The 16776-nt window shown below is 40.2% G+C and overlaps 1 protein-coding gene across 1 annotated transcript in view; it reads left to right on the plus strand.

Moving 5' to 3' along the window:
- Window positions 1-410: 410 nt before the first annotated feature.
- EEIG2 (EEIG family member 2) overlaps window positions 411-16776 on the plus strand; it is a 102210-nt gene continuing 85844 nt past the window's right edge. The window contains exon 1 of the mRNA XM_068538093.1: window positions 411-646. Coding sequence (XP_068394194.1) covers window positions 507-646 — 140 coding nt within the window. The 5' untranslated portion in view covers window positions 411-506. The remainder of the gene's footprint in view (window positions 647-16776) is intronic.

Raw genomic sequence — 16776 nt, forward strand, 5'->3', positions numbered from 1 at the left:
GTTTTTGGTAGGATTTGTCTTTTTTTAACCCCAGAGAGGCGTGACGCCCTAACGCCCCGAACCTCCACGCCCGCCCTCCCGCTTCCGCCCGGCAGTGCGCTGCTGGCCGCTGCCGCTGGGGGCGCCTCCGACCCCGAAGCGCTGAGGAGGCGGCGGCAGCAGCAGCGGAGGTTCTCGGAGCTTCGCCTCCCCTCCTCCCAGACGGGCGGTGGCGGCGGTTGCAAGCTGCACACCGAAAGGGCGCCCACCGCTCAGGCGAGCTGCAGCACGACTGCTCCCCGTGGGTGGGCGGGGTCCGCGCCGCGGCAGCCGCCGCGCTCCGGCCCGGGCTGCCGCGAGAGGAGGCGGCGGCGGCGGCACCGACCCCGGCGGCGCCCCCACGCGCAGCTCGCAGCCCCGGCCATGGGGCTGGGCGGGCCCGCGGCTCGGCCGAGTTGAAGCGGCGGCGCCGGCCCGCGCGCCCCTTAGGGCCGCCCCCGCACCCCGCTCGCCGGCGTCTGGCTCTCATGATGATGAAGAAGAAGAAGTTTAAGTTTAAGGTGGACTTCGAGCTCGAGGAGCTCTCCTCGGTGCCCTTCGTCAACGGGGTCCTCTTCTGCAAGATGCGGCTGCTGGACGGCGGCAGCTTCACCGCCGAGTCCCCCAGGTAACGCGCCGGCCGCTGCTCCCGAGAAGCTGCGCCCTCGCCTGCCCCGCAGGGGCTTGTTGGATGGGCAGCATCTCTTTCCGTGGCCCATTTGCTCCAGGAGGGCGGCCAGCCTCGTGAGCTCTTCTTTCTCTAGGGACCCGTCTGAGATCGGTCAGGAGTGTATCGATCTGCACAAAGTGCTTCGCAAATGGGTTCTCGGCTGGGGTAAGCCACCTGTGCTCGTGATTCCAGATGGTTCCTGGTATCTGCTCTTCCCTCCTAAATTCTCTTGGAATGGGAGCGATGGTCAGAAGGGAGAGGATGCTTCTGGTTTCTCTTCAGACCTTTCCATATTTGTGAGATGCAAAGTGGAACTTGAGCTGTTGTTAAAACAAAAATAACCCAAACTGCTCGAGTTCCAAGAGCGCCCGCTCTAAACCGAAGCCTTTGCTTTTGGCCTTTCTTCTTCTCCGTGTTGGTTACTGGAGGGCGCTGGAGTCCAGGATGAGGCCGGGGTAGGCCTGGTCAGGCTTGAGTCAAGTGTTCCCTGGCACAGACAGGACAACAGTTTGTGCCTCATCTCAGAGCTGCGTGTCCAGTTACGCCCTAACACAAACTGAATTACCCGTCTTGAGGTGACCGCTAGTGGCTCTCAGTGGAGAGGACTTAGAACCAGAAGGAGAGCCCAGGCCCTGCTCTCATTTTGAAATGAGCCCCTGGGCACTCTCAGGGAGTGTCGTTGGCAGGTTACAGAATGAAGTCAGGAGTGGTAGTGTTCCTTGAGTCATTTCAGGGGTATTTGTAGGTTGACAGATCTCTCCTAGGGGTAAATGTTCCTTAAGAAAAGAGAAAACTTGCGGAATTTTAAAAAACGAACTTTTAAGTTCCTGAGATCAAGGAATAAGGCTCATAGTTAATGCTTATTTTGCTTAGATGTGCTGTTCATGCACTTCATTTTTACCCTAAAAAATATTCTGCTTTCCTTTTATCTGTCATCCCTATTAATAATGTAAACGAAATAATGTCCATGGGTTGTGGAATTGGGACCAGAAAATTGTCCGCAGTGGCAATATTGAAGCCTATGAGAGCCAAAAACTGTAAATGTCAAGTTGGCCAAAGCAAAGGACGTATGAAGCAATACTGAGTCTCAGAATTAAAAAAAAAAAAAAAAAAAGATCAGCTGAGTATAGTTTTTTAGATTAAACTATGATGACACATCTACACAGTCATTTTTAACACATTGGTAAGAGAACACTGTAACTCAGAATGGTTGAGCAAATATTGTACCAGCTCTTAAGGTGCTGAAGTCCAAAGCCAATTCTTGAATGTTCTGTAGGTGCAAATGACAGTCTTACCCTGTTCTGTGGCAAAGTCCCACCCACCACTCTGGCAGTTAGACCAGCTCTCCTGGGCCAGTGGTGACACCTGGTGGTCAGGGTACTTCCCTGCTCCCTCCTTTCTCCCTCAGATTATTGGTTTGGCTTGCTTGTAAATCAGTTATTCTGGTGTTGCACAGTCATTTATTCAGCAAATAGGTATAGGCTAAACCCTTTAAATATCATATTTAATTCTCATAGCAAGCCTATGAGGTAGGGATCCCCATTTTGTAGATGAATAAACTGAGATTCAGCATAACTAACTTTCCCAAGGTCCCCACATCTGGTAGGTGAAATGCCAAAATTCTAATACAGGTCTCTCTAATTTCAAGCAGATTGAGGCCATGTAAAGGAGAAAATTGTGTGCTGTGCTGAAGAGGGAGCTTCCCAATGGTTTTAACAAGCAAGGGGTGTAATTTGATTTGGAATTTGCAAGATTGGAAAGGAAAAAGCAGAGTATCCTGTATTAAATTTACCCCTTTTTCTTCCAACTGAAATGTGACTTTAATCAAAGTCAGTTAGGTTAAGAGTAGTGCTCTGTATAACCAATCAAACAACACCCATATAGTTTGGAGGGAAGTGGTTCATAAGAAGGATCATGTTCCTTATTAGGTACAGGTAGTTGGTGTAAGGCTAAGACCAAGATTTTGGAATGAGGTGGATCTGAACCTAAATCCTAGCTCCACCATGACAAACCTGGGTCGGTTACTTAGCCTCTCCAAGCTTCCATCTATAAAATAGAAACCATCACTGGCTTATGGGGGTGTTGTGAGGACTTAGTAAGACGATGCATCTAAAACAGCTACCACAGTGCTCTGGCACCAACTGACATTTAAAAAGAAGACAAGGAGCTTGTCTGAAAGAGTTTGTTTCCTTTACATGTTATACTTAATTTTTTTCTCCTGGCAACTATGAAAGTATTGATTTCAAAAAGATACCTCATTTTAGAAGAAAAAAGAAAGAAAACCAGAAATACATAAGGATGTGAATTATTTAAAAATTGCATAACTTAAGGCAGAAATGTAGAGAACAAACGTATGGACACCAAGGGGGGAAAGGGGAGGTGGGATGAACTGGGAGATTGGGATTGACATATATACACTAATAAGTATAAAATAGATAACTAATGAGAACCTGCTGTATAGCACAGGGAACTCTACTTAGTGCTCTGTGGTGACCTAAATGGGAAGGAAATCCAAAAACGAGGGGATATATGTATACATATAGCTGATTCACTTCGTTGTACAGCAGAAACTAACACAACTTTGTAAAGAAACTATTCTGGGACTTCCCCAGTGGCGCAGTGGGTAAGAATCCACCTGCCATTGCAGGGGACACGGGTTCGATCCCTGGTCCGGGAAGATCCCACATGCCGCGGAGCAACTAAGCCCGTGGGCCACAACTACTGAGCCTGCACTCTAGACCCCGCGAGCCACAACTACTGAGCCTGTGTGCCGCAACTACTGAAGCCCACATGCCTAGAGCTCATGCTCCGCAGCAAGAGCAGCCACCGCAATGAGAAGCCTGCACACCACAACGAAGAGTAGCCCCCGCTCGCCACAACTAGAGAAAGCCCACGTGCAGCAACGAAGACCCAACACATCCAAAAATAAATAAAATTAAATCTTTAAAAAAGTAAAAAAATAAAGCAACTATACCCCAATAAAAAAAAAAAATTTTAAAGGCATTTAAGTGTTTAAAAAAAAAATTGGCGTAACTTTTCATTCTTGGGTACCAGTCTAGGCAGTGCATCTCTAAATAAATGCTAGATTTTAATTTTTTAAAAAATCACCTGTACCTCTCATAAATCAAATATAGTTAACACTTAACATTTCTCCCATAAAAATATGCAATGAACTACACAGAAAAGGGTTAACTAGCAGGCCCAAGACTGCTTTCCTGAGAAAGGCCTGTTTACAGTGTTTTTGCTGGCATCTGGGAACCTGAATGTTCAGCAGTTGCCTACACTGACATCAAACTTTAGAGTGGCTCATTGTGCCTAGACTACAGTGTGATTTGTGCTGAATACTTTCTGGGAGTCTGGAATTTTGGCCTATTCTAGGCAGAGGGTGCCTACGTGACCAGCCTGGAGGTGCCTATGTGGGGGGAGGGTACCCTTAGGTACTGCATCTCTAATGAGTTTCCTTGGTAGACACATGTGTTGTCACAATTTGATGTTGGAGAAGTTGTGTTCTGGATGACTCCACTGAGAAAGAACTCTTGGAAGCTTGCACTTGGTTTCTGAGGACTTTGTTCTGTGCCCCTTTCTCCTTTGCTGATTCTGCCTTGTATCGTTTTGCTATAGTACCTCTACGATACACCTTAGACATGGGTATGACTCTATGCTGAGTCCTGTGAGTCCTCCTAATGGATCACTGAACCTGGGGGTGGTTGTGGGGACCGCTGATGCATGAACCTACGTAAAAGAATAATTCATTTTGTTAAAGAAAAGCCTGGGAGGTACATAGCAAATTATAAATATATTTAAATATATTTTGTGCAAAAACTAAAGATGAAGATCATTCATTGTTTACCAAATATTAATTGAGCATTTACCAAGTTTCTAGCTGCCTGTCAAGGGCAACAAATGTAAGTACAACAAATATAAAGGCCTATAAGGCAATTACCTCTACTTAATGAAATTAGATCATACATGGATAATTGCTTGGTGATAGGAGACAGTATGATTTAGTGCCTAATCAGTGGGTCACACAATATGTGAGTGTTGTTGAAATTCTGAAGGTAAGGAGTTTGTTTACAGCTGTAAAGGTTACTGAAAACCACATCAGCTTTTCAGTTGTGCATGCTGGAAGGATGAAGTGGCGTTGACAACGAAGTGTGGGTGGGAGGACTGACTGAGCAAGTTGGCAATAGGAGTTGTTGACAGATCAGCTTGACTGCTGAGAGAGTTCACATTAAACTTCTAGCAGAAGATAGAGACATTGAATGCAATTATAAAGATTTACTTTCCACTGCTTATAGGATAAAGGTCAATCTAATTACTCCAATAAAGATGTTAAAAAAAAAAAAGTCAATCTAAGATTCTTGCGCTAGGTTGTAATGTAATTAAAGTGGTGTTTAAGCTGGCTGGTGGGCTGATGCTGTTTGGATTCAAATGGGGATAGATTAGAAATGAGGAGACAAATTAGGAGTCTATTAAAATAACCCAGGCAGAAGTGAATAAGAACCTGAACTTGGAGGCTTCTCATGGAAGTAAGTGATGAAATGAAAATGCTATGACAGATGCCTTGATGACATGACAGAGTAAAGAAGTCAGGAAGAATCTTTGTTTTGTTTTGCAAGGGGAATATACATATCGTTGGGGAGATACAAGGAGGTCAGTTATATGTTTAACATACTACATTTAGTGACAGCCTGATAAGCAGTTGGAGACATATTTACTGTGGATTTCTTAGTTCTGGTCTATTGTAAGTAAGCCTGCTTACAGGATTTTTCATCTAAAATTTCCTTACACTGTTTTGCCCTTTTAAAGATTATTAATGAAAATTAATCTTAGAAGGATCCAGTTTCTCCTGGGAAGGTGTATCCAGTGAAGATGTTAGAAAACGAATAAAGACTTAAAAGGTATTTATTTGTATACCGTATGCTAACACACATATATGGAATCTAAAAAAAAAATAGTTCTTAAGAACTTAGGGGCAGGACAGGAATAAAGACGCAGACATAGAAAATGGATTTGAGGACACGGGGAGGGGGATGTGTAAGCTGGGACGAAGGGAGAGGGTGGCATGTACTTATATACACTACCAAATGTAAAATAGATAGCTAGTGGGAAGCAACTGAATAGCACAGGGAGATCAGCTTGGTGCTTTGTGACCACCTAGAGGGATGGGATAGGGAGTGTGGGAGGGAGACGCAAGAGGGAGGGGATATGGGGATATACGTATACATATAGCTGATTCACTTTGTTATACAGCAGAAACTAACACAACGATGTAAAGCAATTATACTTCAATAAAGATGTTAAAAAAAAGGTATTTATATGTAATAAATGTTATTAAAAAGGTCAGATTTTTACATATGATAGTTAATAAAACACTCAGAAAATACATTGTATGATTATGATAATCTAATAAACTGAAGCCAAATTATTGCCTAATAAAATATTTTTGAAGACCTTTCAAAAAGACATAATGTTACATTAAAATCTTTTCAGAGCACTCTTCCTTTGTAAAAGCATTCAAATCACTTTAGAGGTTTACTAAGAACAAGTTTAATAATTTCTGGTCTGCTTTAATAAAGAAATATAATGAGAAAATTTTCCTGTTTTTTTTAGGATTTCCAAGTTTGCTTTATTTTTTTCATCTTTTTTTGTGCTCATAGCTAAATACTTTTCTAAGTTTCACATGAGCTTGTGGCAGAAAACCACATGTGAATTCAAGGAGTATCTGGGAAGCTTATGAGCATATCTGTGTTGGATCTTTTGCTTTGTGAACAAGTTGAAGGCATTTTTTTCTCTTTGGCCAGAGTATCTTCATGTTTACAAGATTTTAGTTCACTGCACATTGTGTACTTCTTTTTAGTAACTTTTTTCCTTACTGCAAAAATAACACATATTCATGTGGAAAACTTACAAAAATAGAAAAGCAAAAAGAACAGAAATTGCATATAAATGAAGCAGCTAGAGATAATCACTATTATTATTTTGATGTATAACCTTGGAGTCTTTATTGATCCGTACACACACATATATATACACACACACCCTCCACACACACTTATCACATACTTTTTTTAAAAAAACCAAAGTGGGATCATACTATACTTATTTTTTTTTCATTTAATGTACCTTCCCATATCATTAAGTATTCATTTACAGACTTATTTTTAATAGATGCATACTATTCCATTGTATGGATTTCCATGGTTTGCTGAACAAAGCCCCTTTTGAAATAGTCTTTCTTCTTTGCTTTCTTTTTTATTAACATTTTTATCAACACACTAAATTGAGCATCCTTAAAGATGTGCACATCATTGTTATTTTTTTAGGATTCACACTTAGAAATGGAATTATTGAGTCAAAGGTCAGTTTTAAGGCTTTTGATATATGTATATTATTAACTTGCCCTTTGATACATTAAATTGACTTTTTTAAGATGAAAAAATTACTAATAAGTAGCAAATACAAAAAATAATGCTGTTTGACCATATGGCACAAAATTATTTATACCCTGACCAGAAATGAGGTCATCTATTAACATTATTATAATAGCTATAAAAATGGTAGCTAACACTTAATTGAGCTAGTACTTTTTAAAAAGTAGCTAGCACTTTGCCCATGTGTCAGGAACTTTTCTAAGCCTTTACAGCCTCAAAATAATCCTAGGAGGAAGGTACTATTATTACATTATCACTATTATTACTACTGCTATTACTCTCATTTTATACCGGAGGAAACAGAAGCCCAAAGAGGTGCTGAAAGGTAACACAGCTAGTAAGTGGCAGGGCAGGGAGGCAGTCTGGCTCCAGGGTATGCTCTTAATCACAAAACTCTGTTGCCTCTCAAATTTTATGTTACATGTTTTCTCATTCTTATATTTTAACAAAACAGTAGATAAATATATATAGTATGACTTTTTCTGAATGCTAGTCTCAGAAAACTGATTCCAATGTGTGACACCACTAAACAAGTCATTAGACCTGGCCCCTTTAGATTTGCCCAAAGTTATTGTATATGAAAGATGAGAAACATAGAACTCATGCACGTACTGTTTTTTTCAAGGTGTGACTTTCCAGTTGTAAGTCCTCAAAATTGTTTCATTACTGGATTGTTGTACCTTGTAAAACTGTTATTAATGCCATTTTACACTAGTAAGTTAATAGTCACTATTGTATGTCTAAGCCTTGCACACTAGGCAGTTTATGAATATTTACTGAAAGAATGCAGATATTTGGAGAAAGGATCTGTTGTAGCTTTGCTAAGAATGACAAATACACAGAGATTCCCAAATTAAATACATGGGGAAGTATATGCTGTTCTATGTACACAGCTTATAAAGAATTAATGTTCAATTTGGGGTGTCAGCCTTTGAGGGATATTATCAAGTAGAGATGCAGGAAACTGTATTAAGATTCTGAGGAATCCCGAATTGTGTTCATAACAGGAGACTGGGGTGGGTCTCAAGGGAAGATGATGGTGTTCAAATACTAAAAACTGAGCATGTATACATGTATATTTTACATTCCTAATTTTATGTATTACAGAATCCTTTTTATAGATGTGTTACCTCCTGTTGGGTTAGGATATAGATCAAGTTCTGTAACACATATATTTGAAAAATAACAAGTGGCTTAAACTAGGTAGAAATTTATTTCTCTCACATATAAAGCCCAAGCTGATGTGGTGGCTCTGACCCGTCAGGTTATCAGGGGCCCTGACTCTCTATCTGGTTGCTCTGTTAGGCCCAACCAGATATTGTTCTCATCCCCAGGGACTAAGTTGGCTCACCCCGTGTCCGAATTCCAGCCACTGGGAAGGAGGAAAGGGGAAGGGGAGGTCCTTTTTGCTTACAGCCTGTTGACCAGAACTAGAGCATGAGGAAACATCCAGCCCCAAGGAAGGATGAGAAATGTCGTCTTTGCTGGCTGTCCATGTGCCCAGCAAAAGATTCAATTACGATAAAGAGAAGGGGAAGACGGTTATCAGAGGACAGTTAGCCTCTGCCACTCCTCTCTTTTAGAGAAGAGAAAGTTGATCTGCAGAAAAGCAACACAATTTGTTCAAGATCACACGTCAATTAAATGAAAGATATTTGAAAGACTGTCCCATAAAGAGGGAATAGACTTACCCTGGGTACCTCAGAGGAGAGAACAGGACCAGTGGGGAAATGTTAAAGATGACATGTTTCTATTCAGTATAATAACAGAAAAGATAATCTGTAACATTTAAAAGAAGACGGTACTTAGTGAATAGGCTACCTTGTCCATTTGTCAGGAATGTTAGCCTTCATTAGAAGGATGGGTGACCTAGGTGATTCTTAAGGCCCTTGCTAACTCTAGGTTTTCTATGATTAAGCTTTCAATTTTATTTCCTAATACTGCTCTTTCTAAACCTCCCATTTTAGCCAAGACTGGTCAGTTTATATTAGCCAAATATGTGTGCATTTCTGTCTCCTTGTTACTCTCTCCTATTTCCACCTCTTCTTTACCATTCTTTTAGTTGATTGAAATTCCAAGCATTGTTCAAGATCTAGAGCAAATGTCTCATCAGCTTTATGCCCACATCTGTCCCAACCTACAATCCACCTGCTGCTTTCCTCCAACGCTTACTTCACACACTATGTCCTTAATAAATATTCGTTGTTTGTTGAATGAACGAAATCCTTTTTCATCGTCCCTACTATGATTTCACCTCTTACTCAATTCCTGTACTTCTTGTTTCTATCATTCATTTCACCCAAATTTGTTCTTTTAATTACCTATAAAAATTTTCCATGCAGTGTAAAATTTACAGTAGTAGAAATAAATACAAGAAAAGGCAGGAAGAAGTGTTTAACTGGTTTGTTTGTTTTTTTTTTGGAGGGGGTGGGTCAGGGGAAGTGTCATGGAAGATAATTTTTTAGCAAGGTTTCGAAAAAAGTCTAGCTGGAGGAGATGGAACAGTAGAAGGAACAGTACACACAGCGGCAAGGAACAGCAGCATGGTGTGTGCTGGAAGTACTGTGAGTATAGTGGTGTATTACTGCTGCCACATAAAGAGCAGGAGAGAGTGGTCATTTCACGGAATCTGGGCTTGCTTGGATACTCAAGCATCTAGGGAACCAAGAGCAAAGGAGTGACTTATGCAAAGTTAGTAGGTTAGCTTAGGTAGGGCTGGAATTTAAGAGAATTCTCATCTGATGACCTTAGCTTTCTCAGTAGGAGCCAAAAATGATGAAGTGAGGGATATGAGGATAATGATAAAAAATCAGAAAAGCTTCTGTAAGGAATGAGAGAAGCAGCTGACCAAAGACAAGGCCTAACTGAAATTTAGAACATGAATTTTAGTGATGGCAACATGCATGTTCCTGCATCTTTTTCTAGTGAAAGTCTAGAGAGTAGGCAAGGTCCAGGGTATAGGTGTTACTGAAATGGTATGAAGATAGGCATAGGGCAAAGAACTCTGGGTCTAGGGTGTTAGGTTATTTGCATGGTGTTAAAATAGCCAGTATGATTGCAGGTGATGGAGTGGAGAGAGAGAGAGGGAAAGGTACTTCTGTGTGACATTAACTAGGAGAAGAAGAGTGTGACATAGCCATATGTCATGTGCCTCAAGCTGAAAGTAAAAGAGTTAACAGCCTGTAAGTGGCACTGAGGAGTTAGGAAAATGCCATCGCTGCCTCCTGTGGGAGATGGGGGTGGAGAACACTACCCCCTATAGAGCTTCAACACACGTAGTGTGCTCACGAGCTAGCCAGGTTTCACTTAGGCAGTGAGTAGACTGTTAGGTGAAGAGGTTGAGAATGTAGAGTTTGTTCAACCCTGGAACCAGGGTTTCGGGTGGTGTGGTAGAATGAGTTGGGAAAGAGAGCAGCAACAGAAGAATAAATCAGGGTGAGGAAGAAAAGAACTGTAGGAAAGAGCAGTCTGGAGATTTAGGGAGAGTAGGTGACCAGGACTTGCACTATAGTCCTTTCCTGTGGATTACAGGGATGAAAAGTATACATAGAACTGAATGGCCTTAAGATTTCCAATATGGATATAAAATAATATGGTGTCATATCTAAGGCGCAGGTAATACAAGACAGGTTCTCCAGCTGCTACTTCTAGGAGAGCAAGAATGAGATCATGTTAAGTCATGCCTTTCACTTCCTAGGAGTCCTTGCCTCCTTTTATCGGCTGTGTCTCTTTCGGTCTCACACCCTCCACCTACAAATTTAATCTTCATCCTCACTAATCTTTTCACACTCATTTTGGAGAACAAAATATTCTTCTTTCTGTTCAGTGCCAACCCATTTCCCTATCTTTGATCCCATATCCATCTAACTTCCCTTTCTCTCTCTCTGTACAGTTCTGATCCAAACTTTATGAAAGAATGATCTGCATTTGCTGTCTCTTAAACATTCCTCCTCTCCCCTCAAACTCATACTCTGACTTCCACCCCACCACTCAGCGGAAACTGTCCTTGCTCATATCATCAGCCATTCTAATATCTAGTCATTATTTTCTCATTTGTGCCTTTGTGCTCTATTCAGAATTCTGTGATCATTACCTGTTTCCTGAAACTTGCCTATCTTGGCTTCCAAGAACTTTCTTCTCCACTTTACCCTCCCACTTCTCTGATTCCTTCACTGAATTCTCTGAGGGCACTTCTACACACCCTCTCTCCCTTTTTTTTTTTTTTTAATAAACTTTACTTTTAGAGCAGTATTAGGTTAGCAGCAAAATTGAATGAAAGCACAGAGAGTTCCCATGTACCCCTGCCTGCGTGAGTGTACACACACACACAGAGCCTCCCCTGCTATTAACATCCCACACCAGAGTGGTACATTTGCTACAATTGATGAACCTACATTGACACATCATCATCACCCAAAGTCTGTGGTTTGCATTAGGGTTCACTCTTGGTGTTATATATCCTATAGGCTGTGACAAATGTATAATGACGTGTACCCACCATTACAGTGTCATACAGAATAGTTTCGGTGCCATAAAAATCTTCTGGGTGCAACTTATTCACCCCTCCCTCCCCCTAACCCCAGGCAACTACTGTTATTTTTACTGTCTCCATAGTTTTGCCTTTTCCACGATGTCATATAGTTGGAATCATTCAGTAGGTAGCCATCTTCAGTAGATAGGCTTCTTTCACTTAGTAATATACATTTAGATTTCTCCCATGTCTTCATGGCTTGATAGCTTGTTTCTTTTTCACACTGAATAATATTCTGTTATCTGGATGTACCATACTTTATCCATTCACCTACCATTCACTGTGTGATTCCACTTATATGTGCTACCTAGAGTGGTCAAATTCACAGAGATAGAAAGTAAAATGATGGTTGCCAGGGGCTGAGGGGAGGGAGCATTGGGGAGTTGTTGTTCAGTGGGTACAGAGTTTCAGTTTTACAATATGAAAGGGGTTCTTGGAGATTTGGTGCACAACAATATGAATGTACTTGAAGCTGTTGAACTGTGCACTTGAAAATGGCTAAGATAGTAAATTTTGTTATATTTTTCCACAATTATTAAAAATGAATAAATATCTTACACTCTTCCCCCAATTTTTATTAGGCCAAGCCAATTATTTACATGTTAATATATTCAAGTAAAGTGAATTAGTATTAAAAAGAAAGTTTTCTCTCTCTTTTTTTTAAAATTAATTTATTTTATTTATTTTATTTTTGGCTGCATTGGGTCTTCGTTGCTGTGTGCAGGCTTTCCCTAGTTGCGGCAAGCGGGGGCTACTCTTCATTGCAGTGCGAGGGCTTTTCATTGCCGTGGCTTCTTTTGTTGCGGAGCACGGGCTCTAGGTGCACAGGCTTCAGTAGTTGCGGCACAGGGGCTCAGTAGTTGTGGCTTGCGGGGGTCTAGAGTGCAGGCTCAGTAGTTGTGGCGCATGGGCTTAATTGCTCCGCAGCATGTGGGATCTTCCCGGACCAGGGCTCGAGACCGTGTTCCCTGCATTGGCAGGCGGATTCTTAACCACTGTGCCACCAGGGAAGTCCTGAAAGTTTTCTTTTTTTTTAACTTCGTAATTTAGAGACATTTTGCCCTGAATTTTCTAAAAATTCAGGGCAAAATGAGCATTGATGAGTCTGTTCAGTCATTCTACCAACTAATATGATTTAACAAAATATAGACATATTGGCTTATTTGGTAATTAATTTTTATTTAACAGTTTTAAGAAAGTCCCTCTTTTTTCCCCCTACTTGTGTTTCTGCTTATTTAAGTCATTATTTTTGCTCATTATATGTCTTGAGATATATCTTATTTGTTGCTCATCAACAAATGTCAGCATTTATTGATAAAATTATCTCTAGTTTATCTTTTATTAAGTATAGTACCTTGAAGATAAGTTTGTTCTGTGAAAATAGTATATATGATGCTTACTTACATCTTTTGCATGAGCTCTTTTCATCATCTCAAATGATATATTCTTCACAATAATCATTACTGTAAACATTGTTATAAAATATAATTTTTACCATCTAGGAGCCTGCACTTTATTGGGAGATACTGACATATATTAAATGCAATATAGGGCAGAGTGACAAAGACTATATATAGTAAGTGTACAAATAAAATTGTATGACAGTTGAAAGGAGGAATGGAGCTATTAATTCTGAGAAAGTAGGGAAGACTCCTTAGAAGAGGCGGCATGCAAGCTGAGCTTTGAAAGATTAGTAAGATTTAACCAGTAGGGGGGAAATGGGATGAAAATGTCAGACATTTTGACCCTGATAATGTTTTGACTTGTGTTTATTATCAAAAACTATTTTTAAGAGTGGTACATCAATACTGTATCTTCATTAGAAAGCATTTTCTAGTGCAACTCTTTAGAAAACAGACTGGCAATTCCTCAGATGTTAAACAGTTACCATATGATCTGGCAATTCCACTAATATACCCCAAAAGAAATGAAAACATATCAACACAAAAACTTGTTCAATTAACACTTGAACAACACAGGGGTGGCGGGTAGGAGCACTTGCCTGACGCACAGTGAGGCCAAACAAACTGAAAAGTCAGACTTCGGAGCATTTGGAGCAGAGAAAGGTTTATTTCAGGACCATTTAAAGGCAAAGTGAGGGAGGAGCGTGGTTAGTTGTTGCAAACTTCTTGGTGAAGGAATCCTTTGTTCTTGCAGCTGTCTGGGTAGGTCAGGTCAGGATCTTCCTGTAAACCTGCAACAAAACAAATATTATTCTCTGTTCTACAACTTTTTATCTCTGTATGAATGGACTCTTAAAGGTCAGAGCCCTGAGAATAGGCTATCCTGTATATTTCAGACTATAGGAAACATTCTTTTACAAAAGGTTCAGAGCCAGCATGACTAAGCACAGGCAACAGAGCACAAAGGTTAAAGCAAAAGGAATAAATCTGAGTCAGATTTGTTCTTCCCTATTACACGCCGACTCTCCATGCAGTCAAGTCCACTTATCTTAGTCGGCCCTCCTTATCAGAAATTCTATATCTGCGGTTCCACATTCGAGGATTCAACCAGCCATGGATTGTGTAGTACTGTAGTATTTACAATTGAAAAAAAATCCGTGTATTAGTGGACCCGTGTGGTTCAAAACCATGTTGTTCAAACTGTACATGAATTTTCATAGCATTATTTATAATAACCAAAAATCCGAGACAACCCCATTGTCTGTCAGCTGAGGAATGGGTAAATAAAATGTGGAATATCCATACAGTGGAATATTTTGGCAATACAAAGAAAGAAAGTACTGATACATGCTACAGCATGGACGAAACTTTAAAACTTCATGCTAAGGGAAAGAAGCCAGTCACAAAAGACCACATATTTTATGATTCCATTTATATGAAATGTCCAGAATAGGCAAAGGCTACAGAGACAGAAAATAGATTAGTGGTTGCCTGGGATTGGGAGGTTGGAGGGAAATGGGGAGTGACGACTCATGGTATGAGCTTTTTTTTGGAGGTGATGAAGATGTTCTCAGATTGTGGTGGTGGTTTCGCACTCCGTGAATATATTAAAAACCATTGAGTTGTACATTTTAAATGGGTGAATTGTATAGTATGTGAATTATATTTCAATAAGGCTATCTAAAAAAGCATTTTCTGACAAAACTCCATTAGCCAATCTAATTAACTCCTTGGATAATTTTCTATACCAGTTTATTCTTTTATTTAACAAATATCTGTTGAGTGCCTACTATGTGCTAGGCACCGTTCCAGGCATTTGAACTATTTCTATTATTTTTCACTTCAGTCCTTTTTTTTTTTTTTTAAATAAATTTATTTATTTATTTATTTAGGCTGTGTTGGGTCTTCGTTGCTGCACACGGGCTTTCTCTAGTTGCTGCAAGAGGGGGCTGCTCTTCGTTGTGGTGCATGGGCTTCTCATTGCAGTGGCTTCTCTTGTTGCGGAGCACGGGCTCTAGGCACGTGGGCTCAGTAGTTGTGGCTCGCGGGCTTCAGTAGTTGTGGCTCACGGGCTGTAGAGCGCAGGCTCAGTAGTTGTGGCGCACGGGCTTAGTTGCTCCGCGGCATGTGGGATCTTCCCGGACCAGGGCTTGAACCCGTGTCCCCTGCATTGGCAGGCGGATTCTCAACCACTGTGCCACCAGGGAAGTCTCCACTTCAGTCTTTATTTTATGAAATTATTTTCCTTGGTGTTTATTCTCTTCTCTGTATATTTTAGAATGAACGTGAGTTATAAAACAAGTGTAACATAATCTGTATAGTGGCTATTATTTTTGTAAAGTCCAAATTTTCAGGATCAGATTTTACATTATCTAAATTCTGTTAAGAATTCTTAATTTTTGTGACAATTTATAGTCAATAGCAGTCTTTATCGTGTGATATTTTAGCGAGTTGTTTTAGATAATTTTATGTTTATTATTGCTACCATTAATATTCATTAAGAGTTGGATAAAAGACTTGTAGAATTTTTCTTTCTTAGCTAATCCAACAGAAAATTTTGAGCATTGCCTCCCACTCTGTATTATGGGTTAGGGATCAAAGATGTTCAGGGTCAATATGTCCTGCTTTGGGGTAGGAGAAAAACAGACCTGATAAACAGGAATACAGAACCATAAAAGTGGACGGTGTTGAGAACTTGGTGGCTAGGTGGTGGAGCGGAACAGAGAATGTTTGGGGCCTATAGTTAAGGACAAGACTGCACTGGGGGCCAGATTTTGGCAGGCCTTGGATGCCATTCTTGAAGACCGGGTTTTATTTTGTAGGCAATATGACCTTGAATCCCTCTTATTTTCTGATTCTAAAATTAATTCAAGATCACTGTAGAACATTTGGAAAATACATAAAATTACGAAGAAGAAAATGTTACCTATCAGAGACAATTACTGTTAACATTTTGAAATAGTCCTTTCCAGTTTCTTCCAATCCATTTTTATCCTGCTTTTGTCTTCTGAACATTATAATATACGCATTTTCCGTGTTATTAAACACGTCAGCATGTTATTCTGATAATGCCATACGTAATATTCTTTCATGAATGTACTATAAGTTAAGTAATAATTCCTCTGTTTTATTAGATATTCCTATTTTTTCAATTTATTCCTTCTCTTGCCAATACTGAGCTCTTTCCTGTGAATATTTGAATGTGAGGTGCAAGCAAGGTCTGTGATGATGTGTGGTAGGCAGCTCTGAGTTTATATCTTAAACTGAGCATGGTAGTCAGGATTTCTTTCATACCTAGATCTTAAGATAATCCACATGGACAAGATAATTAAAGCCCAGGATAGCATATAGAACAAAATGCAAGGGTCAGAGGATAGAACCTTGGTAGAAGAAGTCATAATTAAGAAAAATGAGACCAAAACACTGGAGAGAATTTGGCATCACAGAAGCTAAACAAGAAAAAAACTTGACGGGGGGTAGGGTGTTCAGCCCTGCCATAGAGTGGAGAGATGGAATGGTGTGAGACCTGCTCTCTTTATTTGACAATCGACAAGTCTTTGGTGAACTTTTTTTTTTTTAATTATTGAGGCATAATTGACATACAACATTATATTAGTTTTAGATGTACAACATAATAATTCAGTATCTTTGTATGCTGCGAAATGGTCACCACAATCAGTCTAGTTAACATCCATCACCATACATAGTTACAAAAAAATA

Source organism: Eschrichtius robustus, chromosome 3 (assembly GCF_028021215.1).
Source record: "Eschrichtius robustus isolate mEscRob2 chromosome 3, mEscRob2.pri, whole genome shotgun sequence".
Lineage (NCBI taxonomy): Eukaryota > Metazoa > Chordata > Mammalia > Artiodactyla > Eschrichtiidae > Eschrichtius > Eschrichtius robustus.